This window comes from Stereum hirsutum, assembly GCF_000264905.1.
Source record: "Stereum hirsutum FP-91666 SS1 unplaced genomic scaffold STEHIscaffold_15, whole genome shotgun sequence".
NCBI lineage: Eukaryota > Fungi > Basidiomycota > Agaricomycetes > Russulales > Stereaceae > Stereum > Stereum hirsutum.
The window spans coordinates 810319-837527 of record NW_006763145.1 but is presented as its reverse complement, the minus strand read 5'-3'; the positions used below and the strand labels follow the sequence as shown (position 1 = coordinate 837527).

Here is a 27209-nt window from a genome sequence, read left to right as displayed (position 1 = left end):
ACACACACTGCTATTTCCACAACTGCCAGTGCCGAGAGGGGCACCAAGTAAGTGCACTAATGTATCGACGAACCTGAGTATAGTGGCTGCGAGTACTGTTCAAGGAGAGCCGGTCCCATTCCGCTCCATTCTCTCCCTATCGTCGCGCTTAGACTGGCTGCGAATGGCTACTAGGATACTTCTTGTGTTAGAGCGGATGATGGTACGGAACATCAACGTGTGATCGTGCAGAGGAGTCGAACGGGAAAGGTAATTTTCGGCTCCAGGAAAGATGGCAAGAGCAGCGGTTGATGGCCAACATGGATGAGGCCTGAGGCCTGAGGCTGGGTAGGGCTGTGTGTTCTGATGTTGGCTGCTTCAAGTTCAGAACTGCTACATGTGCCCGCACCGGCCGTGCGCGTGATGGAGGATCTTGAAGCCATCTTCCCAGTAGACGCTGCCATGAAAGAGAGTTGGTCTGATTTGTCTTCCCTTCACTCCCCCACCATCTTCACAGCGCTGTGGCCATGGGAGACGTTTCGACGCAGGCATTCCAACTTCAGGCGGTCAAGGTGAGCTGCCCATTTCTAGTCCATGCGTAGTGGAAGACCGAAAGCGTGGCCGCTATAGTATGTTCAGGGTAAGCAATCCTTGTAAGAGAAGTCACCATCTGTGCTGACAAGAAGTTTGAATGTGTCACGGCCGCAGTGGCGTCGTTGACCCTTCTGGTATGTTCCCATCTGGCCTCGACATCGTTATTCTCGATATTGTACCCTGACTTACGTGTTGATATTTGCAGGTCCACGATGCTATTATCTGCGTTGATTCCGAGGTAATTCATCATACTCTTCAACTCTTCCTGGCGATCTTGATGTCTGTTCAAGGTCCGCCTGATCTGGTCAACGCCATGGTCGGTGCCCAAAGTATTATACCTCGTCAGTCGTTACTCGCCTTTCCTCGATACCCTGATTGACATCTATGGTATGTGCCACAAGTGCTGTATCTGCTGTGCACATAATTGAGACGTCTCATCGGTATTGTGACGTGGGACAGATTACCTTGCTCCCCATCCTTCGCCACACGTACGAGATAACCTTGCATCGCAGCTGTATAATATGCTCATCTCTACGTGGATCAGGTCTGCTATATCACATACAGTGTAGGCAGCGGTATGTCGGAATTTATCTTTTTACATGTTATATCATCTGATTTCGTTTCGATAGTTCTTACAGCAGTCGGTGTCGCCATTTCCGAAAGTAGGCAGCCTCATCAGCAATCTCCTGCCATCAGAACAAGGCTCATACTTCATCTACAAAGTCATCCTTTTTGTGCGAACTTGGGCACTCTGGGACCGCAACTCAAAGCTTCTGTACGCTTTCTCCGCACTCTGGATTGTAAGTCGCCTTCTCGTGCTCGCGATCAGTGTCAGATGGCTCACCTGCGTTTTTCTATATAGGCTGGATTCACCGTTGTATGCTGGGCAGTAGCGACATTCGTCAAATCTATCGTCTGTAGGTGCTCGTCGATATAATTTCTTTTTCGATTGGTGGTGCTTACATGGTAAATCATACCAACTCTTAGTTGGCTATCGTGCAGCGCCGTTGGATCGTGTTGCGGGATGTTTCATGGCCGTCGTAGATCCTACGGTGTTTCTATGCTTTGTTACACTGCTGATAGTCGAATTGGGTACGGCTTCCCCGTGACTTCATCAAGTCTGAGGACCTAGTTCGCGTGAAGATGCCAGTTCTCGTGCTGACGATGTTTACAGTCTTGGTGTCATTGACGGTATGGAAGGGCGTCAAGCTCCGTGAGTTAAACTGTTTTGTATTATCACTTGTGGAACTAGATCGCAAAGAGTCACGGTTGCTGAAACGAGGAGTAGTGCGACAAAGTCATCTGAGCCCGCTCATGAGGTCCTTCTATCGAGAGAGTGCGTATATTTTCTATCATCAACTGAATCGGATACCGACTGAATCTCTCCAATGTCAGGCATTCTTTTCTATCTCGCTCTTTTTCGTGAGCTCACTAATTTGCACTAATCACTCCTCCACGATAATCGCCTGACCTCGAGCTCCCTAACTCCTCACTTCTTTCTTCCAGCCCTAACCGTCGGCAACGTTATAATCTTTTCCACCGCTCCAGTAAGACCCCTCATTTTACATTTTTATCTTCACCTCATGTTCACGTTTATGTGTGCAGTCAGATCTGCTTGACCTGCTTGATACCCTCATGCGCGTCATGCACTCCATCCTCTGCTGCCGTATCCTCCTCCACCTCCGTTCCGCTGGCCACGAACATCGTCGAAACATCGCCTGGCGTCACGCAGGGTCAGGTTCCTCCTCGTCCAATCCTTCTCAACAGCAATCATCACGCTCGGGGGAAGTATCCCGCGATATCGCTTTCAAACGACTTGTGGCGGGAGAGACTTTGAATAGTATGGACGAGGGCGGCCAGGGTGTGGGTGGGGAGGGTAGAGAGAGCAGCGATGGTGGCGGCGATGGAGTTAAGAGGGGTACGGATCGAAAGACGGCGTCTGTGAGATGGGAGAAAGAGAAAATAAAGTCAGACAGACCGAAGGCTACTCGGAGTGTGAAGAGAATGTTTGGGTCCAAGAGTGGTGTGTTTGCTGCGTGTCACACGAAGGTGGGGTCGGGAGGTAGTCGGGTCAGTATGCTGGCTGCACACCAAGCTGAGGAGAGCCAAGAGAGAGAGGACTCGGAGCAGGTCCTTGATATCAGATCCGATAACTACTATCAAGCTCGCAATGGCGTTGATGACCCCTATGATCACGGAGTCGTAGAGGAGGATCGGAGAGCGGAGTTATATCGTCATAGGACAAAATCTCTCAGATCGCGGGATTTGGAAAGGGGACTACTAGTAGAGGAGCAAGAGGTTTATGAGATGAAAAGGATAGGGTGAATGTGGGTTCTTTGAATGGTCCAATGTAGTGTGCTGCGTGTCTTCTACTGATGAATATTTGGGATGTATTTCTTGGTATTTCTGGCATAATTTGTTTGTAGGTTTAACCTTTTGTCTTCATCATTGCTTTTATTTAGGCACCATTATGCCTCTTGAGGGCCGAGGCATTTCGGCCCAGCTGTTAGTGTTGTGATTGATTAAGTTCTCTTGCTATGAAACACGGCACACGGGGTGCCCTCTACTCTAACTTACCTACATGTCCAATTTTGTTGTAGATTTTTCAGAAGGTGTTGTCCGGCAACTGTCGTTCGAACACTGGCCGCGCCCGCCAAAGTGTCGGAAATGCCCCCTCCCCATTCGATGTCCCACTGCTATGATTGTAGCCAGACGACTTCGAAAATGATCTAGGGGCGATTTAACAAAAAAAAAAACATGATTTATTAGAGCTTGAATGGGAAGAAACTATGGGGAATTGGGCGTGTTCCCGCACTGTCCGAACGAGGTGACACGAGGTCATCACCACAATGAGGACGAGGAGCGCGTGTTGGACATTCGGCCCAGTGGTAACGGTGACGAGTATGGCTACGAAGACGGACATGGTCAGGATCACGATATAGCAGCGAGGAACGAACACGAGGAATGGAGAGCGGAGGAACTGTACGGGTACGATCAATCTAGGGATCTGGAGAGTCGGACTGTTGGTGCAGGCGGGATGTTTGGTCCAGAGACAGGAGAGGGACACGAAGTTTATGAGATGCGAAGGATGAGATGATATTTGTTTCTTTTCTTTGAGTTTCTTACGCGTTTTGCTTCCTATACCAGGATATACTCGAGGGACTGTACGATTACTACGTGCTCACAATCTATCTACTTTTACTACAGTCAATTACCCCGTGGTGGGCCAGTACCCCGTAATGGGTCACCTTCCAAATGCGGGCGCTCGACACCTCATATGGTGGAGTTGTGCTCCCATTCGAAGCTTTGGAGCATGATATCATAGCATTCTTGGCCTTTCGATGCCAGCCCTCACCGTAAACAGTAGGTGACCCATTACGGGGTACTGGCCCACCACGGGGTAATTGACTGTACCTAACTTATTCACGGCCTTTTCATCATGCTCGTTCATGCACCACATACATGTATAATACTCAGACCTCACTCAAAAATAACGAGTGCAGACATGACCCATTTCAGCACCGGCCAACATACCCGCTTGACTTCCTCCCGAATCCATCCTCGCATGCCCAAGCCCACGAAGGATCCCAAATATCCCCGTGTTCTGCGCCCCCGCTCTATCAGACTGATTCCTATCCCAACGTACAGGTACCTTCTTCACTGTTCCACGCTGCCCACTATGGCCGCCATCCTCATCTCCCGCCAAATTAGATGCATAGACCATATCTTGTGATATCACCCCTGAGCGTGAATCGGAGCCGGAACTGGAAGGACTGAAAGGATGCTCATTATTGTTTGATGATCCGGATCGCCGCCAGGCGAGCTGTCGACGATGGGTGTGGCCTGCGGAACGAAGGTGCAGGAGGATGCGGCAGCAGAGGATGGAGTGCATTACGCGCATCAGGGTGTCGAGGAGGTCGAGAAGGTCGGACTGTGTACATACGTAGTGATAGTCAGACGATTTGATATATGGCTGCAGGCCGGTTTGAGGAAGGGGGTAAAGGGCTTACGGGAGCGGCGAGGAAGATTATGACGTTTCCGAGGGTCAGAGCTGGAGGGTATGTGGTTTCGGGATCAGATCCATAGAGAGAATATAAGAGTTGAAAGACGAGCGCACGAAATATAGCGAGGTAGAAGAATATGCCTAATCATGCGAATTGGAGCGATTAGTACTTCGTTCACACGAATATGTGATGATGGTAGACCGAGTTTTGTACGCACTCTCCCGATAGAAACTCTTCATGAGTGGACTTAAATGGCTCTGCCGCACTGTTGATTGAGTTTAGCGCAAGAACCTTGGGAAGAGACAAAAGTAACTTACAAAGCTTAACACCCTTCCACACCGTTAACGATACCAGTACTAAGAATCACCATTAATGATGAAGACCTCCACCTTCCCACACGAGAGTGCCGGGATATGAGCAGAGGGACGGGACGTACTTAATTCCACGACAAACAACGTCACAAAACATAGAAATACTGTAGGATCCACGACGGCCATATAGCATCCCGAAAGGCGGTCCAGTGGTGGAGCACGATGATCGACTGAGATTCACACCGACACCAACCAAGGCATGAGATCATGATTACCGAGGAAAACTTAAGGGAAAGCACGTACAGACGATAGATTTCACGAAGGTTCCTACCGCCCAACATACTACAGCAAACCCAGCCTGACAACAACGCGAGCACAAAGGGATAAAATAAGTAATGAACTCAAAATATGGAGCAGAAGGTCGACTCACGATCCAGAGTGCTGAAAAGGCGTAAAGAAGTTTCATGTTACGATCATATAGGGCCCATGTTCGCACGAAGAGAATGACTGGACATGACGATTCGGATCTCAGTAGGTAGTAGGAATCAGGAGGAGACACAGGGGTATGTGAGGATACCTACGTTCCGATATCGCGACGCCAACTGCTGTGAGAACTATCTCGAGGAGAGAAGTCTTCAGATGAGATGTGAAATAATAACAATAGGTCCAAGAGCGCTTACCACTTGATGTACTGTAAGTGATGTAGCAGACCTAGGGCATATGAAGGTGAGTACATACGATACTCGGGAGGGTAGTATGACAACATACCCGTGGCGAGGGATGGGGAGCGAGATAATCTGTTCCATATTATATTACAGTTCGACCAATCCGTTCATCAATAGTTCTATGTCATATATTATGACTGAAAATACAGACCATATATGTCGAGTATAGTATCAACAAAAGGCGAATATCGACTGATGAGGTATAGTACTTTGGGTACCGACCACGGCGTGGACCAGATAAGGCGGACCTTCAAGAAAAACACGACAAGCATGTTTAGAGATTCTGCTTGTGAGATAAAGAGTAAAAGTCAGATACCTCGGACTCAACGCATATAACAGCATCGTGAATCTTCAGATACGGATATGTAAGGCGGAGCACAACATCGGGAGCATCGATGGAAGTAAGAAAGGTCTCACGAGGAGGGTCATCGCCGCCACTGCACATGCAGACGTTTCTGTTAGTCCACATGTCGAGATCTTGCCTCGCTGAATTATCACTTACCCTGCACATACTGCGACGATATCACATTTAGGTTTTAGACCGTACTGTATGGGAGAATTCCAATACGCTGGCGACTCACCTTGACAGCTTGCAACTGGAACACCTGCGTTGCGAGATCGCTCATGTCCAGCGCGACCCAAGGGAGGTGGATGAACGAAGGCAAGAAAGGACAGACGCTTGCAATATTCCGTCCACCATCCCCCAGTACCCCCTTCTAGCCTATGTTAATTCATGAGCGTCTAAGAGTAGGCAAATGCCTTGACCATCATCACGGCCTCGCAGGTCTGGGGAGCCAACTCGTCACGGCACCCAGACTTATTGGTGACACACATCAGCAGGTCCCGTTCTATCTCGCCTGCAGGCTCATCGATGAGGAACAACTTTCGCAGCATCACTTCTTCGAGCGCCGTGTCGTGCCGCTCTAACACAGTTTGAGCCGTTCTCAGCCAGTCCAAGCGAGAAGAAGAGGAAACGAGGCAGATAGCAACTCGTAATTAGGCGGTAGAAGGGCATGTCTGCCTGATGCTGTAGATGGAAGTGCGTTTCAGGGTTGACCTTGCCTGCTTTGGAATGACGGAGTTGTTCAACGGAAGATGCCGCATCTTTCGGAGCTAAAGTGTCACGGATATCTGGCCTAAAATAGCCTAAAATGTATTTTGGCCTTGCGAGTGTGACAGGCGCAAGAACCTCTGTCACGCCGCACGGCCGAAGTATCAACATTAGAACAGGCATCATGTCGTGTCGGTCGCGCTCTCCTTCCCCACCCATACCCCCTCGACCATCTTGAACTAACAGGCCAGTATGGCAATGTTTTGGAATTCAAAACAATGGGATCCGAAAGGAAAGGTGAGTGGTTTCATGATTCTGAACAAGTCGAGCTTAGACACTGACGTTGGCTCGCTGCAAACAGCATGTGTACATCACTGGGGGGAGCTCAGGCTTGGGTCTTGCTCTCTCAAAAATTGTGGCCTCTAAAGGCGCACATGTCTCCATTGTTGCTCGGAATGAAAAGAACCTAGCTTCTGCTCTGACCGAGATTGAGGTGGGTGTAATTTTTGTTTGATATACTTCACAGCAACAGTAAGCCGGCCTATGTCCGTGGGGAGCTTCGCCTACGATGGCAGTACTCTTGCAACAGTCGAAATTTTAACTCATGTATAGGAATTTTTGCCTCTCTGTGTCTTGTATTGTCTTTGTGGCTCTGGCCTGGCAAACACGTTACAGCCTCTGCCTCACAGGGATGTTTTCGGCCCAGCCTTTCATGGTGGGTCGCCAGCTACAGAATTCCAGAATCCTATATTCTATTTTCGGCCAAGCGGCTGAATATCTGAACGGCGCTCGTCAGTGCTAATATTCGCTTGGGCCTGAGGGCTGTCGAAATATCATAATTTCACCTCCATTCTAGGTCGTGTGGGCTGATACATGTTCTCAGACGTGAGGTGGAGACCATACCCTACACGAAATAATTCCTTCATGTTACTTGAGTCGACTGTTTCATATTCGTCGATGGGCTCTGACATTGAGCCACGATTCGTTGTGGCGTTAGGACTACCCCTGACGTGTGGCGCCGCGCAGATTTTGCTAAGCATCCTCGAAATATGTCCTGAGATTTGTCGGGAAGATAGACGTTGTTGCCTAAAAGAATCAATGCAGTCTTGTGGTGTTATCCGAATACTTTGAAGCGTTTTTGCTGATCCTAATCTTTGCATCATTTTGTACCAGGGTTGCCGCGTCTCTCCAGACCAGATCTTTCAATCTTTCTCCCACTCCCTCCTTGACCCCAGCGAAGCCAGCACCGCACTTGAAGACGTCGTCGCCAAACACTCCGGCCTCGCCCCCGACGCTGTCTTCCTCTGCGCCGGCACTTCTAACCCGCGCTACTTCCTTGAATACACCCCTTCCGATCTTTCCTCTGGGATGGACCAATCCTACTGGGTCCAAACCTACACCGCGCATGCCGTGACAAAACTCATGGTTTCCCAAAACCGCACCGGGCACATCACCTTCGTCTCCTCTACACTCGGACTCATGACTATCCCCGGATACTCGTCGTACGCACCGGGTAAACATGCGTTGAGGGGCCTGGCGGATATGTTGAGGCAGGAGTTTTTGTTGTACGGGATAGATGTCCATATTTTCTTCCCGCCGACAATGTTTACGAAGGGATATGAGGAGGAGAATAAGTTGAAGCCGAAGTTGACGTTGAAGATTGAGGAAGGAGACGATGGGTTGACGGCGGAGCAAGCAGCGGATATTTTGTTCAAGGGTAGTGTTGTTTGATTCATACCGTCCGCCCTGTCGATGACTGATATGCCTTACGGTTTGTTGAATAGGTGTACAGAAGGGCAATTTCCAGATCACTGGAAACTTCATCACCGACCTCTTCCGGGCATCGTCCCGCCAGGCCGCACCGCGAAACAACTGGATCCTCGACGGTCTCTACGACTTTGTCGCCTACGTGCGTTCTTTCCACTACCGTCTCCCTCACCCTACCTCATTTGAATGTATATGTACAGATCGCCGTCCCCATCTGGGCCTCGGGTATGGAGAAGCAAGTACGTGCGCACCGAGATGAGCATCTCAAGCATCTCGAGGATGGTGGGTTCGTACAGTTCCAGAAGAGTTGAGGATGTCGCGCGCTGTCGTCTTCTTCGTCTTCCCTTGCGTGGTCGGTAAGGATGCTGAGGTGTGGAAAGTTGATCAATATACCCTATTTTCTCGTTGTGTGAATCCTCACCTATATTCTGGACTGTTATGAGCTGTTCTCCGAGATGCGAGTGCTGAGCTCGATTATTTGTGATGCCTTCCTACCATGCTCTCGTCATTGGAATCGGAACGACCGGTCTTAAAGCCATCACGCTATCGCCATCTTCGATTTAAGCATGCAACTTGCATCCGAAGAAAAACATGAGCACGAACGTCAAAAGAGTCTTGTATGTACATTTTCGAAACAGAAACCAACTCGAAAGGGTTCGTAGTAAAACAACAGCACGAAGGAGCCGGGGCAGAAATACAGCACGATACAATACGTACGAAAAACAAGGTGGTGGACCTCAACACGAAAAGGCAATAAAGAAGAGAAATGGTCGACCAGGACGAAATATACAAGAAAATTTGAGAGCGTTGAGTCCATACTAGGATACAAAGCACAAACTCGTAACACGAGAGGTCGTTAAAGCATCGTCAAAGCACCGTCACTACCCACGCACCCACCCACACCAGCACATAACAACCTTTCTGTTTCTCAACTGACGAGCCCACCGTCCGACAAAGAACAGCCTCAGTCAAACTCGATGTGTTCATTGAACTTACTCCTACCCGCAAACGTCTTCTCCGAGAACCGCGAATCATCGCTCCGATATCTGTCGTGCTTCGAAGTTCCGCCCTGTCCCTGCCCAGAATCTCCACTTCCGACACCACGACTCCCAGTCGGCGATGCTCCATATCCTTGCGAAATAGGGGAAGCGTACATATACACCGGCGAATCATGATGCAACGAATGCGTAGAGATACTATGGCCCTCGATGCTCGGTCCAGGCGCAGGATGCGACGAGACATCGAACGGATGAACTCACTGGTTAGCATACCTACCACACGAGCGTCTGTTGGCTTCCCTCCGAGAGGTACTAGAGCCCCTGGACCACGACAAGGTCGACGCTCTACCAGGGGACCGGTCTTGAAGCTCTTGGGGCCCGGTGTCGAGGTTGTGTTGAGGGCGCTGCTGTTGAAGGCAGGTCGACGCCGTTCTCTCACATTCACACAGTCACACAGCTGCAGCAAAACTGAGGAAGAGGTCAGCGTGGTCATGAGTATGCGCGCATCGAAATGGAATACTCACTGATCAATACATATTCCTCGTGGAAATCTTGAGTTTCGTGTCGAACGCCACTGCTAAGAGGAAAACCAAAATAAATCAGCGACATAGAACGAGGAGAGACCTACCTTCCGAGCGTCTGTTAGCTTCCCTCCGAGGAGGTACTGAGCCCCCTGACCACGACAAGGTCGACGCTCTTCCAAGGGGAAGGACGATGCTGCTTTCGCAAGCAGAGCGCCGCTGTGAAACGGACCTACCTTTACTCACACTTGGAAAGAGACCTACCTCGACAAAAGAACCTACCTTGACTCACACTCACACTGACTCACCTATGAATAAAACTAAACACAAAACATCAGTAAATTATCTAGACGAACGAAAGCGAGAGGGACTCACCCCGGACCACCGCCGCACGCCTGTAAGAGAATCTAAAATAAATCAGCGTCACAGTAGAAGGAAAGTGACGCACCTTGTGAGCGTCTGTTGGCTTCCCTCCGAAGAGGTACTAAGCCCCCTGACCGCGACAAGGTCAACGCTCTGCCAAGGGGACCGGTCTTGAAGCTCGTTGGAGCTCGGTGTCGAGATCATGTCGAGGGCGCTGCTGTTGAAGGCAGGTGGAGGCCGATCTCTCACAGTCACACAGCTGTAGTAAAACCGAGGAAGAAGTCAGCACAGTTACTACGTGTGCATAGAAAGAGAAGATACTCACAATTCCGTATCTCTCCCTTGTGAGCATTTATTACGTCGAACGTTGACCTCGGTGTCGATGTCGCTGTTGTTGAAGGCAGACCGTCGCCATGCGCTCACATTCTCACAATCCCACAGCTGTAGGAAAACTGAGGAAGAAGTCAGCGCAGTCATGATACTCGAGTGAAAGAGTAAGAGCCTCACATATTTGAATACGTTTCGCGTGGCGTCTGTCAGTTTCGGGTCGAATACCGTCCGTAAAATCACACACCTGTGAGATAATCTAAAGGAAATCAGCATTATAGTATGAAGTAGGAAACGTACCTTGCGAGCGTCTGTTAGTTTCCGTCAGAGGATCGGACTCTGGGGTACTAAAGCCCCTGGACCACGGCAAGGTCGACGCTCCACCAGAGGAGGGATTCAAGCTAAAGACTTGAGACAAGCATAGAGAAATGGAGATGAAAGCGAGAGCGTAAAGGGGAAAGCGAGAGCGTAAAGGGGAAAGCGAGAGCGAAGAGAGGAAAGCGAGAGCGAAAAGAGAAAAGCGAGAGCGAGAAGAGGAAAGCGAGAGCGAGAAGAGGAAAGCGAGAGTGAAAATAATGACCACTCTAACGGACCTGTAGAAAAATAAAACTGCACGAGATGCGTCAGAAAGTAGATGAGGATCGAAGGGCTGGTAACCCACTTACCTGTTAGTAGCGTCTGTTGGCTTCCCTCGGAGGATCGGACTCCGAGGTACTAGAGCCCCCGGACCACGACAAGGTCGACGCTATCCCAGGGGACCGTTCTTGAAGCTCTTTGGAGCTCGGTGTCGCTGTCGTGCTTGATCTCGCTCGTGAGGTCGATGTCGATGTCGTGCTTGAGCTCGGTCGTGAGCGACGTTGGTGTCGTGCTTGAGCCCGGTCGTGGGCGATGTCGAAGTCGTGCTTGAGCCCGGTCGTGGGCGATGCTGATATCGCGCTTGGGCTCGGTCGTGAGGTCGATGTCGATGTCACTCAGCTCTAGCAAGACCAGCCCTAGCACAATAGCCTAGCGACGAAGCCGACGAATCCCAGCAAGCTAAAATACAAGCCCACGAGACCCAGCAGATGCAGAGAGACGGCAAACGAAGAGAGACAGCAGACCCAAAGAAACAACAGACCCGGAGACCCAGCCCAAGACACCACAGATCCTGCGGCCAGGTGTTGATGTCGTGCTTGATTGGAGTCGTCGACAAAACCCATCGTCGTGCCAGAGTGTGTATAATCAGGACTTCGGTCGCCTTGAGCATACTCACACGGATACACCTGAGATGAACTGCACAAGACGGGTCAGACTCGGAAGAAGTATGTGAAACCAAAGCGAGAGCACACTCACCTATCAGTAAGCGTCTGTTAGCTTCCCTCAGGAGAGGTACTGGTCTTTTGAGCTACGAAGAGGCCGACGCCGTACCAGGAGAAAAAGGGAGGCCTAGCCTTGGTAGAATGTACTCAAAGGACGAAAACTCCCCCAACGTCCCCGAAGAAAGAAAAGATAAAGGTCCATTATTGGCGTCACACACACACTTCCAGTACCAGCAGCAATGACGACCCGCACACTAGTGGTCCGCTCCTATACGAAGGTACTAATATAGCGGTCGGAGCGGTCTGAGAGGGGCGTACCATAGCCAGACCAACGAAAAAAGGGAGTCTGTCGAAGACTCTTGTCCAAAGGCTCTCTCTCTCCGCCTTGCCCACATTAGGGTTATTTCTACAAAGTAATGTTAACGTCAGCATACAGCCATAACCGTCGTCAAATCACAGAGGAACATGACGCACGAAGGCCATAAAGGCGGGACACGACGCTCGTGCCGAGCTGGGGGAGAGAACCCCAACGAGCGGGGTGTCTGTTAGCTTCCCTCCGAAGAGGTACTAATTCCCTAGGCCACGAAGAGGCCGACACCATACCAGGAGATATGTAAAGGAGAGAGCGACACCCCCGAAGGGGTCAAACATATAGAAAAATTGGACCATCCCCAGGACAATGCACGACACTGGCCGGCATGTCCTTTAATGAGGGGTAAATAGGGTATTGTGTCCGAGATGCCGTAAATACGTAGATCCCTCGAGGTTCTTGAGGCCGCAGCGCGACTCTGCACACATCCCCGTGACACCCATGGCCTGTCGATCGCGTCGCGAGCGATCCCAATCCGACACGGTCCCGGCTTGAGGTCTTGATACTTGATGTTGAGTCTTGACACCGGACTTCGATTGGGCGGCCTATGTGAACCGAGACGAGTGAGCATGCTAAACGTTAAGTGGGTGGCAGTATAAGAAGGAGAGGATGTGAGCACAGACAAGAGAAAGGTGGGAGAGACTCACCTTGGGTCCGGGTCCGGGAGGGAGGGAAGGGAGGGAAGGGAGGGAAGGGAGGAGATGGTGGTGGTAGAGAAGAGAGAAGATGGGAGAGCTAAGCGAGCCCTAAGTGGGTCTTATATATCCAGGGAAACGATTCAAACTCCTCCCGGCAAGAGGCACTGGCACCATTGGACGGCGAAACATACCGAGGCCCAAGAGGCTAGAAACTGTGCCCAGATGGCACAAACAAGAGCGTTATCTGATGGTATCGCATGCGAGTCATGGAACTACATTTGTGTCCAAATAGGGACTTTGTCCGGATTAGGAAGCAAATGTTGGGACCCACAAAGAGCTGTGGCGCGTGGTCGAGAGAACAAAAGCAGGATTACCTCGCGAACAAACGGTCCGTTTCGCATAAAATTTACATCACTTTGTGCGCATTTTGAACAGTAATATTATGGCAAAAGCGGACAGAGGGGGAACAAGCAGTAGGAATCGTGACGAAGCGAAAGCTGAGCGTACTTTGACTGTGGCACAAGAATTTCATTTTCGAACCACGTACCGGCCTCGTGTTTGCAGAGCCGCGGCGGCACCGGCAGACACCGGAACGACTCCGAGCGCTGTGCTATCTTTTTGTTCCCTTTCACGGCGTTAAATCCGGACACAAAGTTGTCCTATAAACCACACCGGTGAATCAAAGTGTCAAACTCCACTGGAAACGGAGATACACCTACGCTGACCATCCAAAAACGATGTACTGAGTTCCACGCCTCATCCTCCTCTTCACGCATCAACGCCCGGTGCTCTCCACTCTCTTCTCTGCGGCTTATTACCCCAACTGATCCCGCGATTCCGACACCCCTCACAAAGTTCTCTATAGTGAAGAGGAACGATTGTCTTCCTCGATCTTTGAGTCTGGATTTCGAGACTAATGGAGACGTAATAGGATCAGCATTGAATGAGTACCGGCACTCACCCATTGCGTGCTGGTTCAAACTCCGCTGTGCCGCGTCTCGCTTACTCCCGTAGCCGAGTGGCTGCAGGCTGTCACTCACGAACATTGCAACACAACAAAGGCAGCAGTGTGCATAGTGACACTCAACATAGCTATACCTAAATTCATCTAAAATACTTCTCTTTAATTTGGTCGCGACAGAACTTTCTAATTTCAACGCGAACGAGCTACACAATGAGCCACACGCTCATATCAAATCACTCGAGGAGATTGAAAAGATTCTGTTGCGACCAAACGAAGTGAATGTATGTCAAATAATATACTAGAATTTATAGGATTTACTGGTGGGATGTACCTTGCCCTAGACGCGCAAGGTCTCGTACATAGGTGCCACCCAGCCAAATCGGTGAGTCTTACTGTGGCCCGCGTCGAAATGGGATGCGGCTTGCCCGGCAGCTTTCAAAGTCCGCCAATTTGCAATGGACATGGCGCTTGGTGGGAACGCCGGTACTCACATTGAACCAATCGTTTTCAGTAACAGCACCAGCACCACTGTAAAATTATCCCCAAGGTTAGGTGGGCAGCAGGCTCGTCGAATCCGTTCTTTGCACTGCTCCCGACAACACCTAGTCTCGATACCAGCCATTGGGGGGATGTTTTCTCCAGACACCAGCTGCCGGCGAATGAGAGGACGGGAAAGAGTCGGGACTGAGGCAGAGGATGTGCGGAGTTGGAAGGACACGTGGAGATTTGAACGGCGCAAGAGCATCCGCGCGGAAATCAGAGCGGATGCGCTGAAATAACGAAACATCAGTTTACTGCAAAACGGAGGCAAAATCAAGTACAACCTAAGAACCCACTACTAAAGTAGCGGGAATTTACACCTATTAGGTTCGGGCTGCAACTGATTGGGGAATGTTCTTAAAGGATATATACATTTTGAACATTTCGAAACAAATTCGAACTCGAAAAGGGTTCGTAGTAAAACAACAGCACGAAGGAGCCGGGGCAGAAATACAGCACGGTACAATACGTACGAAGAACAAGGTGGCGGACTCAACACGAAAAGGCAATAAAGAAGAGAAACGGTCGACCAGGACGGAATATACAAGAAATCTGAGAACGTTGAGCCTGATATGGGAACAAGAGAACAGGAGAACAGGAATGTTAAAACAGTCCATACATAGGATACAAAGCACAAACTCGTAACACGAGAGGTCGTTAAAGCATCGTCAAAGCATCGTCACTACCCACCCACCCACCCACACACCACACCAGCACACCGCAGACCTTCTGGTTCTCAACTAACCAGCCCACCGTCCGACAAAGAACCTCCAAGCCTCAGTCGAACTCGATATGTTCATTGAACTTGCTCCCACCCGCAAACGTCGTCTCCGAGAACCTTGAATCATCGCTCCGATGCCTATCATGCTTCGAAGTCCCGCCCTGTCCCGCCTGTCCCTGCCCAGAATCTCCGCTCCCGACACCACGACTCCCAGTCGGCGATGCTCCATATCCCTGCGAGGTGGGTGAAGCGTACATATCCACCGGCGAATCATGATGCAACGAATGCGTAGAAATACTGTGGCCCTCGATGCTCGGTCCAGGCGCGGGATGCGACGAGGCATCGAATGGATCGCGATAGGACCATGTTGAGTAGACGGAGGGTGATGTGAGATATGTGCTGTCTCTTTCTCTTTCTCTGTCGTCTCTGCCTGCGTATCTTGGGTGCCCTGGCGTTATTCCAGCGAGAACCGGTGTACTTCCAGCGAGCCCTGGCGTACCCCCAGCGAGCCCAGGTGTACTCGCCCGCGTCGATGGTAGCGAGTCTAAGTCCAAGTTGCGGGTACCGTACGCTTCCGTGGGCGTGACATGCGAAGCCGACCGTCCGACATGATGGTGCTGCGTCGTCCGGTCATCGTCGATGAACTCTGGGTGCTGCGCGAACTTGGAGACGTTGATCTCGACTTGGTCGCTCTTCTGTCGGTCGAGGTACGGGCGCTGAGGTTTCGATTGTGGATTATACTGATACTGCGGGTGCAAGTGATTGCTATCCTGCTGTTGTCGCTGGAGCATATCCATATCTTCGTCCCCACTATCCCAATCCTGATCCGCGTTCACCCTGCCCCATCCACTCCCGTTCCTCCTCCCGCTCAACCCCACACTCCTGAACATATTCCCTAACTTCTCGGTGAACGATCCTCCGAAACTTCCCTCCGCGTCCCTCGTGTGCCCATAACCTTGCTCCTGTCTCTCGGTGTAGGTGTAGTCTTCGCCGGTGTTGGTGAGGGTTCGGTCGTGGGAAAGACCGATGGGGAGGGAGTGGGGCACGCCGGGGCGACGGATGGAGGGGTGGGCGCGACGCCGGGAAGCACGTTCGGCGGGTGTTGGGTCGTGGTTACGGAGGAGAATGAAGATTGCGGTTGTGGATGCTATGAAGATGAGGGAGAGGATTATGACGACGGCGATGAAGGCTGTATATGTGAATACCGGTTGGTGGATGATTAGGAGTCGGGAGGAGTGTGAAGTAAGAGATGCAGGGTCAGCGTTTGGAGATTAGGATTGTAGAGATATTGTAGTGTGTTATATGAACGTGACGGACGTACCTCCTTCTGAGCCATTAATTCGTGGTACATCGTCTCGTCTTGACAAAGTAGGTACTGATTCTGGTCCCGATCGTATGAGAATAAGCTCGTCCTATTCACGTCCATCACAACCGACCATTAAAATCAGAAAACTGAACATTACGACACCATGAACCGGGACTACAGGTTGTAGTCTGAGGAATAAATAGATCGGGACTTACCTCCACGTTCGGCACGGACTGCGCATCGGGGTGGCGGGGAACAATATTCTCCTCTTCGTCATGTCGGACAACTCCTGTGATGGGTGTGATGGGGAAGACTAGTCTTGGTGGGGCCATTACTACCGCTGGCTATATGTCTGGCTTTGGCTTGGTTCTTGGAGCAGACGTGTCTTGTGTCTTGTCCTGTTCCGGTGGGGTGATGGTCGTGTGGCTCCTGAAGTATGCAGAAATGATAATAATTCGTACGTTCGTCGTCAATGATAAAGATGGAAAGGACAAGAAAACATAAACTGCTCGACGCTGGCAACGGCCACGACGACGAGCACGACGATGACAACGACGGAAGAGAATGGCCCGAGAAGGAGTGTGGAGAACCCCACGGGGGTGTGGCGACGGTGACATAGTGAGCACGAGGTGGATTTATGGTGTGGTTTTGCACTATTTCGGGACCAGGATGAGAGGGAATGCGAGCGCCAAGACCACAGTTTTGGTCATGATTTCGTGGCAAAGCGGGTGGCGACGGACCCACAACCACAACTTGAACTTGTCCGCAACCCCCATCTTTGCCCTTACCCTTGCCTCTACACTGACATCGACTACTCGAAAATGCAGGTTCTTACAGGATATATCTTTTCTTGACATCGGCTATTTGCTCCGGAGTCATATCCATGATCTTGGCCCACTTATTCATGATTTCTGCTGGTGTGGCGATGGCAAATCATAGGAGATCGCGTTGATGGTGGCCATCCCCTTATTTCGCTCGCGTACACTTGTTTCAACAAAGACGACCATTTGGCCAAATGTGCGTGAAATTCACCGGCCGCAGTAGGGATGCCAAAATGTGTTTGTATGCATATCTTTTGTAGAAGTGGCCCTCGCTGCAACTCTCCTCTTCGCTTCATCGAAGCACACTGCTGAATACAGCGGACCTTACATGGAATCCATGTACATCCAGAGCACCTCTGGTCGGGCCACGCGTCTCTACGCTGCATTTTATGGTCGGTCTTGCCCCAAGGCCCTGGTACTGAATCCGCACGTTCTTGGCAATGACCCGGGGCCCCCTTCCTGGTCCGTACCTCCAGCGTTTCTAGAAATGATCCCGCCATTGCGAGCCTGTATTGTCTGGGTCGTTTTCTTGGTAGCCTTGAAATTGGGTCCCAAGACGATAGCCTTGGCTTCGGTGCCATCGCTTTTGGGTGGCCGAGGATGCGTTACTTCAGGTTACTTCCCCCAGGGTCTTGTACTTTCCGAGACTTGCTCTGGCGAATAATTTGCATTTAGTGCATTCCATTTCATGCAGACCAAGGGCCAAGTCATATGACGGCTTACTTTCAGATGCATATCACGAAACTGCTTATCCTTTGTGGTGTCCAAGTACAGCTGGCCTTGTACATAGCGTTCTGAGCCCAACTGGGCCGTAATCTAAGTTGAATGTCGTTATTTTCTTCCAGAAACATATATAGCATACTCACAGAGAGAACGATGGCGGTCTCCTGCTGATGAATGTTGAAGACAGTGGGTGGCGACTGCTTCTGTTATCTTGCATCTATAATTATAGTAGTCTCTACTCTGATGCAGTCTCACCGCAGATCGGTGCAACGGTTCTGATTCGAAGATTCCGAAGTTCGCCGCCGTCACTCCATTCTCTAGGCTTCTCTCAACCCTTTTGCTTGAGTGGGTTTGAGAGGTGCGTTACGCCTCTCCGTATTTAGAGACTCTTACCCTGCTCTAGCGAACCTCACCGTAAATCAGCTCTTCTAGGTCACCATACGCACCTGTCGTTATCCGACGATATTAGAGGCTCCCACTCGCGCCATCGTGCACCACGATGCATCTATCTTTCGAGCAGAGGGATTTTCGCCGTGAGGCGACCACGCCACACGACGGCCCTTCATGAATGGTCATCAATCCTGGGGGTAAAAAAAGTCTTCATGGTTTATCGAAGCGGCTCCATATCGCCTTCCATAATTTTTCTGATTTTAAAGTGTAAGCTAGCGCTTGCATTAGCGCCTCTTGCGGGATCTTTCTCGTATCCGCTCTTTCATGGCCAACATTCATATCAACACAAACACAACGTGCGTCCCACTGCCTCCTCTCGTCACTTTTTTCTTCTCAATCTGCCAGTGTTACCCCGGGAGTTAACGCCGTTTGGCACTTCCCCCACCCATCTCCAGGAAGATCGCTCAAAAGCAGGACGACAAGGGTGGGGAAATTGGGGAAGGTATCGAGTCGAACAGTCACGTGACCCTCGCCCTGACTACATTGTGGTGATTGCGGGCTTTTGGCCGTTTGTTCGCCTTCGAGCTGGGTAAAACGTTGCGCGAACGATACCGGCGGTGAGCTCACACTCCTACCCGCGACCCGAGCGGGATAGCTATTCCTGGTCCTACACGCTGCTGGACCCAATCATCCAACGCACGCAGTAGGCTCTTGAAGTTTCCTTCTTGATAGCTAGGCGTACTCGGGCGAGGAGGGTTTCTTCGAGGCATCGCGTCAATATTCCCTTCTTCCTGCGTCTGGCTGGAAAAGGTCCGTCAGACTAAAGGCTCAGGAATGCCAGCATGGACTACTTGAAATACTCCTCTGGCGCCCCGCTCCTGGGGTCCGTTCTGCTTTTGGCGGCGGCTATCTCATAACGACCTGGGAGAAGGGATGAGGGATTTATACCAGTGGACGTCTGAGCTCGAGAGGGCGGACAGGCCATTCTTCTGTCCTCCCTGCCCCGCTGCGCCTCCCACAGGCTATTATCCCTCAATTCACCTGGCCTCTCTGTTACCTCTCACCACCCACTGCCCACCGCCCACTGCCCATTATCCCTGCCCTCTCTGTGGAGTATCGCCCTTGCCTTGGTTTGTTCTTGATCCTATCGCTCTAGAGTATAACCAAGCGCTCGTGTGCCATGGAGCCCTCTCCTGTTTCTACAGACCCGGAAAAGACAACCGAGTTCGATGAGCCGATCTCTCCACACCATGACCTAACGAACCGCGCCGTCGCCTTTGGCCCAGAAATCGACGACACAATCGACACAGAGCATCGTGACCGCGACCGCAAGGATGGTCGTCCGCGCGGTGTCGAGCTCGGTCCGCGCGTCATGACGCAAGAGGACAAGGAGCTCGCTGCGGCGGGGTACGACCACCTCGACCAAGCGAAGAAGGAGGGCGGGAAGGAAAAGGACGATGGGAAGCTCGGTAATGTTGATATTACGGAGCATGGGCTGCCGATTATGGAGGTTGCGGAGGTGTTGGGAACGAGCTTTGAGGTTAAGGATCCGGCGGCGAGTGTGGGGTTGACGGTTGTGGAGGCGGGAGAGAGGCTGAAGAGGGATGGTCCTAATGCATTGACGCCTCCGAAGAAGAAGACGGCGTTGCAGAAGGTGAGGTTTTGTTCTCGTTTTTCGTGTGACATTTTGGGGAATTGTCCCTGATGTTGTGGGTTCTTTTGTTTTTGATTGCTTTTAGTACTTCGACTGCTTGAGGAATTTGTTCAACATTATCCTGGTAAGCTTTCAACGCGTTTTCCCTGGTGTTCCGGAATCTTACGACAAGGTCTTCTAGATCATCGCCGGTATCCTCGAGTATAGTTCGTGTTTTCCATTGTTTCCTTGTGGATGGGTGATTGACGCCTGCATATGTCTTCTGCTTGATGCCTGTAGTCTTGCTTGGTGTCGACTTCAAGGAAAGCTTTCCTTTTTTATAAATCCCTGACGACGCTGCTGTCCAACAAGGCTGACTCTCTATCTCGCTGTTCAACAGGATAACTTCGCCAACACGTACCTCGGTGGAATACTTATCGCTGTCGCTTTCCTCAACGCCTTCATAGAGTTCTACCAGCTACAGAAATCGGAAGCTATCCTTGCGTCCTTCCTCGCCATGATTCCGCCTTCGTGCAGGGTCGTTCGCGATGGAACGCTCACGTCCATCCCTGCGCAAGACCTCGTCAAGGGAGACATTGTCCTTGTCGTACGTCCAGTTTGAAACTTCGAAACTCCGGTTGAGATGCTTCTTTCCGTCCACCACTCCTTCCATCCTCATTCTTCCACAAGTCTTCCTTCCACCCTGATTAGCCTTTCCTTTCCACCGCCTCTGGAGCCTGCGTTTCGATGCTTCCTCTGGAGAAACATCGCACTAACTTTGGTTCTTGCTCTTGCACAACCGATGATCCATCGTATTCTTGGTCTCCTGCATGTATTTCTATATATACGCACGGACCATACTGCACCACGATAGCGCACCGGTGACAAGACCCCGGCGGACCTAGTCCTATTCGCGGCCTCAGATCTCAAAGTCGACAACAGCAGCCTTACGGGGGAGTCGGAACCCCAGGAGCGGCTGCCCGTCATCGGCGGATCGAAGCATAGACCCGTCGAGGCTGAGAACTTGGTACGTCGTTGCCTTTCTTTGTTCTTTCTCCTTTGCTTTGTTTTGTGATACGGGAGGTTATCTGATGCTGATCGTGTGGCATGGTTTTCATTTACCGTGTGGCAGGCGTTCAACTCGACGTTGGTGGTGAATGGCGAAGGATGGGGAGGTTCGTTTCGTCGTTCAACCTACTTGGGCTTCCGAATGGTCGCTGATCCGAGTCCTCTCTGTGTACACGTGTGTCCATGCAGTGGTCGTCAGGACTGGAGACCGTACACTTATTGGTCAGATTGCGGCTTTGACGGGTGGAGAGTCCGGCAACAAAAGCCCACTTGCTGTCGAAATGTACGTCTCCACGTCTTCATTCATACCCCCATTCGCGAGAGTTTATAATCTAGTTTGCTGACGCGATTGTCCTGCTGCAGTTCGCGCTTCGTGGCGTTCGTCTCGACCATCGCCATATTTTTCGCCATTGTCTTCTTCATCGTTGGTATCACCACTTCATACAAAGGCAATGGGGCCGCCACTGTCACCTTTGCCGTATCCATCTTGGTCGCCTTCGTCCCGGAGGGTCTGCCATCGGTCGTCACTCTGCTGTGAGCCTTTATTGTTCTCCCGACCGCCAAGGTCTGATACGAGCTATATACTGATGCTGGGTTGATCGGGACCCAGCTTATCCATTGCCGCGAAGCGTATGGCCGCGAACAATGTACTGGTCAAGGATCTGCAAGGAGTGGAGACTTTAGGTCCGTTCGAGCATCCCTTTCTGATTTGTGCTGTGTCGTCGTCCTAACAGTCGATCTGCAGGATCCGTATGTGCTATGATACACCTCTTGAAGGCACTCAATGCTGACAACTGGGCCACACAGCTCACGCTCTTGGCCACTGACAAGACTGGAACGCTGACAAGAAACCAGATGACAGTAAGCCACCCTCCTCGGTCCTTTCTAGGATTTCACGGTGACTGAATTCTCTCGTGAAGGTCACGAACCTCTGGAATGGCGACAAGATGTACTCTGCTTTCCAGGTAATCTATACGTCTACCATGATTTCATGACCATCATCTTAGAACGTATCTAATCCATATAGTCAAATAACGATGAACAAGAAACCGAATCCTTCAACATCGATGCACCAGGAATGAACGAGATGCTCTCCATCGCTACCCTGAACTCGCGCATCAAATTCGACAAAACAGACATCCCATTCGCCCAGCGTGAGATTATGGGCGATGCTACCGAGACTGGATTGTCTAGGTTTGCGGGCAGATATGTGGAGGACTATGATGCATACATCAAGATGTACCCGAAGATGTTCGAGGTGCCGTTCAATTCGACGAATAAGTGGGCTTTGACGTTGGTGAGTCCTTCGGGGTGCTGGTCTAGACTGTGCTGAGGGAAGAATGCTGACGGATGTGTGGGTACAGGTGAACAAGGAGCACAGTAATGGAGTTTTGACGTCGTACATCAAGGGCGCTCCTGAGCGTGTTTTAGCCAAGTGCACGACATACATCAAAGATGACCAGGTGCTGCCCGTAGATGATGAGTTCCGGAACAACTACGAGAACGCATATAATGTTGGTCCTCCTTCTCTCTCGCATAACATTGCCTTATTTATGTCCCGCAACTCATACCATGCTATTGGGTGGACAGTACATGGCTTCTCGTGGACATCGTGTCATTGGCTGCGCACAATATCTCCTCCCAGGCGACAAATACCCTCTCAACTACCAGTTCTCCAAGAATGACCTGAACTACCCTAGCGAGGACTACTGTTTCGTAGGTCTCGTGTCGCTCGAGGACCCACCGAAACACGGCGTCAGAGAAGCTATCGGGACGTTGAGGTTGGCCGGTATCAAGGTCATGATGGTCACCGGTACGTATTCTTCCTTGATAGACTTTCCTGCTTCGTCATGGAGTTTGAAATTAACGTGGTATTACGGGGCCAGGCGACCACCCTAAGACAGCCGAAGCTATTGCTAGGAAAATCAACCTCATCCTTGGAGACACGAAGGAGACCCTCAGCATGAAAACGGGCCGACCCATCGAACAGATATACGATGACGAGGTTACAGCTGTCGTCGTTCATGGAGATCAGATTGACACTTTGGAGGGTTGGCAGTGGGATCTTAGTACGTCCGACCCGCCTTGAAGGTTCAGGGTACGCCATTGACACCGATATGGGTGGTATCGCGTAGTCTTCAGCAAGCAAGAGATCGTATTTGCGAGGACATCGCCGAAGCACAAGCTAGAGATCGGTAGGTCCCAATGCTTATTTAGCGTCGATACAACTGCGAGATCATCATACTCATCCTGGTTTGTGAACTCCAGTGAAACGAGCACAGGCTCTGGGCCACATTGTTGGAGTGTGAGTTTAATTTTCGCCCCTACACTCTGATGCTTGAGCTTATGTCTTTGTAGTACTGGCGATGGTGTCAACGACTCACCTGCTCTCAAGAGGGTACGCGCCACCTTATTGTCTCGGTAGCAACTGAGCCTCACCACATCGGGCTTTCTCATAGGCGGACCTCGGTATCGCTATGAATATCTCCGGTTCTGATGTTTCCAAGGAAGCTGCGAACATGATCCTGCTCGATGACAACTTTGCGTCTACCGTCAGTGAGTATACTTTCCTCCTGCATCTACGCACCGTCGTTAATCAGAACTACGATGCAGAGGGTGTACAGGAAGGCCGGCAGATCTTCGTCAACCTCAAGAGGTCTATCCAGTACACAATATCGCACAGCACTCCGGAAGTTATTCCCCAGCTACTTTGTAAGTGCTAGAGCTCATGTTGATATTAATTCCGTTAATCGAGCACCTCTGCAGATGTCGTCGTACCTATCCCATTGCCGTTGTCGGCCATCTTGATCCTTGTTATCGGTGCGCTGAGTCCATATAAGTTCATTGTGGCCCTTCGCTCACTTGCTTCTACTAGATCTGGGATTCGAACTTTTCGTTGCTGTACGTGTCCATCACTTTTCTTTCTATTAGTGACCAATAGTTAATCATTCTCGATCGCAGCTCTCCTTCGCATGGGACAAACCCGAAACCGTCGACGGACTTATGCGCCTAAGTCCTCGCAAACCCGTAACTGACCGCTCCATCACCTCACTCAAACGTCGCGCCCTCCGACGCTCCAAGACCCTCGCCCGTGATTCCGAAACACTGGAACCCATCCAGCCTAGCTTCGCGAGGCGCATGTGGGATAAGGTGTATACGAATGGTGTAAAGGCGCCGTTTACGAGGATGTGGTGGGAGGATAGGCTGGAACAGACGGATGAGGAGGAGTTGGTGGATGGGAAGTTGTTGAGCTATGCGTATTTGGAGGCGGGGATGATTGAGACGCTGGGGTCGTAAGTTGTCATTCCGTTCTCCATCGGTTTATTGTGACGATGGCGGTCGCTGATTGGCCGCATGACGTTGTGGCGCTCTAGCTTGGTTGCATATTTCGTTGTGTTCTTCAAGAACGGTTTCTCGCCTAGCGATCTGCGCAGGGCTCAACAGTCTAGTGGAAGTATGTTTTTCTCGTTCCACGTTCTTGTGCATGAGCACCGCTGATTTTTATTGTGCGAAACAACAGCGTATTTCTTGAAAGGCAGTCCCGACTTTATCAATTACAAGGGAGAAAGCCTCGCTGCATGGCAACAAGTCCAAGCTTTCGGTGAAGCTCAGGGCATTGGTACGTTCTCCTCGTGTGCTACGTCCTGATCATCTTCTCAACGGATATCGGTACACAGTTTACCTTTCCATCTTCATCATGCAATGCTTCAACGTACGTTCCCCAGCTCCATCACGTCTCGTTAACCTGACTAAACTCACCCTATATGTCCTATCACAGGTCTTCGCCGTCAAAGCGCGCTTCTCGTTCCCTTTCGGTCGCTCCATCATCGGCAACAAATACAACTTCTTCGGAATCATCGGCGGTGCCTGTCTCGGGATGTTCATCATCTACACTCCTCCTCTACATGTCGTATTCGGCGGCTCGTTCCACCTCTCCCCACTGTATTGGTTAATTCCCGTCGCTTTTGGGTGTTTGTTGTTGGTTTGGGCAAGTATCAGGGTATTGTTGATGAGGAAGAGCGTGGAGCAGGCGAAGGTGAAGGATATTAAAGGCTTGATGATGTGTACGTTCTGTTATTTTTTCGTTTCTGCTAAAATGCTGATTTATTTGATTGATCAGTCCCGACGATGCGCACGATGAGTATGAGGTCTGGTGGACGTGCATGATGATTCTCACGATAACGATAAATGGACGACGGGGTTATGTTTATTTCTATCATCCTCTCCAATTCTTTTCGACTACCATGACATACACGAATACAGCTGATTTGCCAGTCCTGTAAAAATACCACGAATTCACGAATTATAGAGATTATCTGCGGCTTTCCTGTTGAATCTTCCGCTCTTTGTTGCGCGTCTCGATTATCGAAACCATTTTTATACACATCAGACTGAGCCATGCAATGTGCATTTGTTGAAAGGCTCTGAGATGTGAGGGCCACACATGTCTCCATTGCGTGGCCACCAATCAGAACACACGGAATTGGACATGCGGTGGCTGTGAGGTGGTCATCAACCTTAACAATCCAGCCTCCGGCCGCGAACGCGTACTTAGAGCTGTCATCAGCGTTCAATAATGTCTACCTCGTTGTTTCCCCCCACCACAGTCCTCTACACGTCGCTGTCAAGCCAAGCTGAGGTCCTGCAGGATATTTAGTCAAATCTGGGCAGTAGAGGTGCGATAGTCTCCTTCGTTCAACTTGCACAAAGCGTTCTCTAACCTCCATGACCTCGAATGTCCAGCCTTAATCCATAATCATGGCTGATTCCAATGCTAAGGACTATCGTCCAGAACCAAAGCCAACTTCATTTCGTAGCACATTGGTGTCGTACTTGACACCCATTGCGCAAGGCTCAGCTCCGTTCATCTCGACCTTCTTGATGATCCACCTTGCAGCGCCCATGGTAGCGAATCTCGGCGGCTCGTCCCTCTCGTCTCAAGTAATGGTGAGCAAATAATTCCGTGAAGTTCTAGATGGAGAGCTAATATTTATCATCGTATGTAGCTCCTGGGTCGGGAGTATTACCAAACCTCATTCGGAGAGCGCTATCTTGTCATCCTCCCCATCTGCGCCCACGCAGTCAGCGCCACACTCAAGCGCATCATTTCTCCCCGGCCTGTTCGTTCAAAGACGAGCATTCTTTCTATGACCGGCTACGCCATCATGACCTTCTACCTCCCCGTGCACTACTTCCTCCACCGTCTTGCTCCATCTTCTCCTGCGCCACCTATCAACGCCCTCTCGCCCTCTGAATTAGACTACGAATTCGTGAAGACCGCGTTGCGAGAATGGCCAGTGAGGAACTGGGTAGGTTACGTCGGTCTCACGCTGGCTGTAGCCCTGCATGCTTCCGAAGGTGCGCATTTGATGCTCAGGAATCTGATGACGGGGATGAAGAAGCAGTGGAAGGGCTGGAGTAGAAAGACACACAGGACTGTGGCTTTGCTGGGTGTGCTGCCGGTGTTGACTGGGTTGGTTGTTATTGCGAGGGAACCGGTCATGGCTTTTGCGATGAACGTGGAGAGGCATAAGACGGTCTTTTTGCAGAGTCCTTTGTACAAGTATTAGATACTAGAATCGCACTCCCAGACGATCAAGCCAAGTTGGGGACCCAATATTGTGGATCGTCCTCGTTGCCCGACCATTCTGCAATAAACCGTAAGATATGTCTGTCCGACACCTTGCCCAAACTGTTGTCTTCAAAGAACTCGCCACGTTCGTTATAAGTAGTCCAAAAATAGCCTTGATGGTTTCGCATGGCCAAATGAAGCTCCGACAACGGCCGGTCGTCTTCCCTTCATCAGCGTTGTCCATCCTTGCATGGCGAGGCATCTGAACATCCCGTTACGGCTCACTCTTTGTCTTCGTCCACTGTTTGTTCCCCTCTTCGCAATGCCTTGGTGCCGTATTCTTCTGGACCAGCAAGATCGAAGCTCATTGTATCCCCCACAAAACGTCAACCTTCGTGGAGTCGGCAGGCATGAAACACAGACAATATTCGTTTCGATTGTTTTTCTCCACGCGTTCAAAGATCCAGCACGAAGACAATTGCTATGAAGATTCCAAAACCAAGGAGTCGTTTTCGCCCCAGGTGC

General features: G+C 50.7%; 7 protein-coding genes across 7 annotated transcripts; 4 read left to right on the top strand and 3 right to left on the bottom strand.

The window, feature by feature from the left end:
* Positions 1–458: 458 nt before the first annotated feature.
* STEHIDRAFT_124554 (uncharacterized protein) lies at positions 459–3021 on the top strand. The gene is made up of 16 exons (XM_007308496.1): positions 459–551; positions 610–619; positions 688–707; positions 779–811; positions 864–960; positions 1033–1061; positions 1118–1148; positions 1203–1235; positions 1297–1373; positions 1436–1490; positions 1561–1665; positions 1748–1786; positions 1862–1909; positions 1969–1995; positions 2081–2120; positions 2179–3021. The coding sequence occupies exons 1-15, from the start codon at positions 507–509 to the stop codon at positions 2083–2085; spliced, it is 654 nt and encodes a 217-aa protein (XP_007308558.1). The 5' UTR covers positions 459–506; the 3' UTR covers positions 2086–2120; positions 2179–3021.
* A 1066-nt stretch (positions 3022–4087) lies between these two features.
* STEHIDRAFT_124553 (uncharacterized protein) lies at positions 4088–6534 on the bottom strand (the record flags this gene model as incomplete). The annotated part of the gene is made up of 16 exons (XM_007308495.1): positions 6195–6534; positions 6116–6125; positions 6031–6050; positions 5930–5962; positions 5765–5861; positions 5657–5685; positions 5569–5599; positions 5470–5502; positions 5319–5395; positions 5192–5246; positions 5014–5118; positions 4895–4933; positions 4795–4842; positions 4691–4717; positions 4584–4624; positions 4088–4504 (listed from the first exon to the last, which is right to left on the bottom strand). Coding segments are annotated over exons 1-16 (1107 nt in total), but the record flags the coding sequence as incomplete, so codon positions are not given.
* Positions 6535–6865: 331 nt separating this feature from the next.
* On the top strand, positions 6866–8968 carry STEHIDRAFT_102930 (oxidoreductase). Its single transcript, XM_007308494.1, has 5 exons — positions 6866–6961; positions 7026–7157; positions 7838–8381; positions 8449–8573; positions 8632–8968. Exons 1-5 carry the CDS (start codon positions 6917–6919, stop codon positions 8740–8742), a joined length of 957 nt encoding a protein of 318 aa, XP_007308556.1. The 5' UTR covers positions 6866–6916; the 3' UTR covers positions 8743–8968.
* Positions 8969–10244: 1276 nt separating this feature from the next.
* On the bottom strand, positions 10245–13992 carry STEHIDRAFT_160972 (uncharacterized protein; the record flags this gene model as incomplete). Its single annotated transcript, XM_007308493.1, has 13 exons — positions 10245–10258; positions 10326–10345; positions 10399–10572; positions 10639–10754; positions 10821–10887; positions 10941–10951; positions 11370–11645; positions 12257–12344; positions 12690–12853; positions 12956–13054; positions 13138–13218; positions 13666–13859; positions 13908–13992. 13 exons carry the CDS (start codon positions 13990–13992, stop codon positions 10245–10247), a joined length of 1389 nt encoding a protein of 462 aa, XP_007308555.1.
* Positions 13993–15312: 1320 nt separating this feature from the next.
* STEHIDRAFT_114344 (uncharacterized protein) lies at positions 15313–16809 on the bottom strand (the record flags this gene model as incomplete). The annotated part of the gene is made up of 4 exons (XM_007308492.1): positions 15313–15404; positions 15470–16318; positions 16493–16583; positions 16693–16809. The coding sequence occupies 4 exons, from the start codon at positions 16807–16809 to the stop codon at positions 15313–15315; spliced, it is 1149 nt and encodes a 382-aa protein (XP_007308554.1).
* A 2974-nt stretch (positions 16810–19783) lies between these two features.
* Positions 19784–25390, top strand: STEHIDRAFT_102924 (aminophospholipid-transporting P-type ATPase; the record flags this gene model as incomplete). The annotated part of the gene is made up of 27 exons (XM_007308491.1): positions 19784–20065; positions 20151–20216; positions 20445–20651; positions 20919–21071; positions 21177–21219; positions 21302–21395; positions 21476–21646; positions 21723–21828; positions 21920–21973; positions 22033–22077; positions 22140–22409; positions 22477–22626; positions 22703–22925; positions 22999–23181; positions 23248–23307; positions 23381–23417; positions 23471–23510; positions 23572–23668; positions 23726–23824; positions 23879–23932; positions 23988–24013; positions 24074–24405; positions 24487–24566; positions 24633–24731; positions 24790–24824; positions 24891–25176; positions 25233–25390. The coding sequence occupies 27 exons, from the start codon at positions 19784–19786 to the stop codon at positions 25277–25279; spliced, it is 3339 nt and encodes a 1112-aa protein (XP_007308553.1). The 3' UTR covers positions 25280–25390.
* Positions 25391–25713: 323 nt separating this feature from the next.
* Positions 25714–26751, top strand: STEHIDRAFT_102925 (uncharacterized protein). Its single transcript, XM_007308490.1, has 3 exons — positions 25714–25788; positions 25856–26059; positions 26119–26751. Exons 2-3 carry the CDS (start codon positions 25871–25873, stop codon positions 26680–26682), a joined length of 753 nt encoding a protein of 250 aa, XP_007308552.1. The 5' UTR covers positions 25714–25788; positions 25856–25870; the 3' UTR covers positions 26683–26751.
* Positions 26752–27209: the final 458 nt, after the last annotated feature.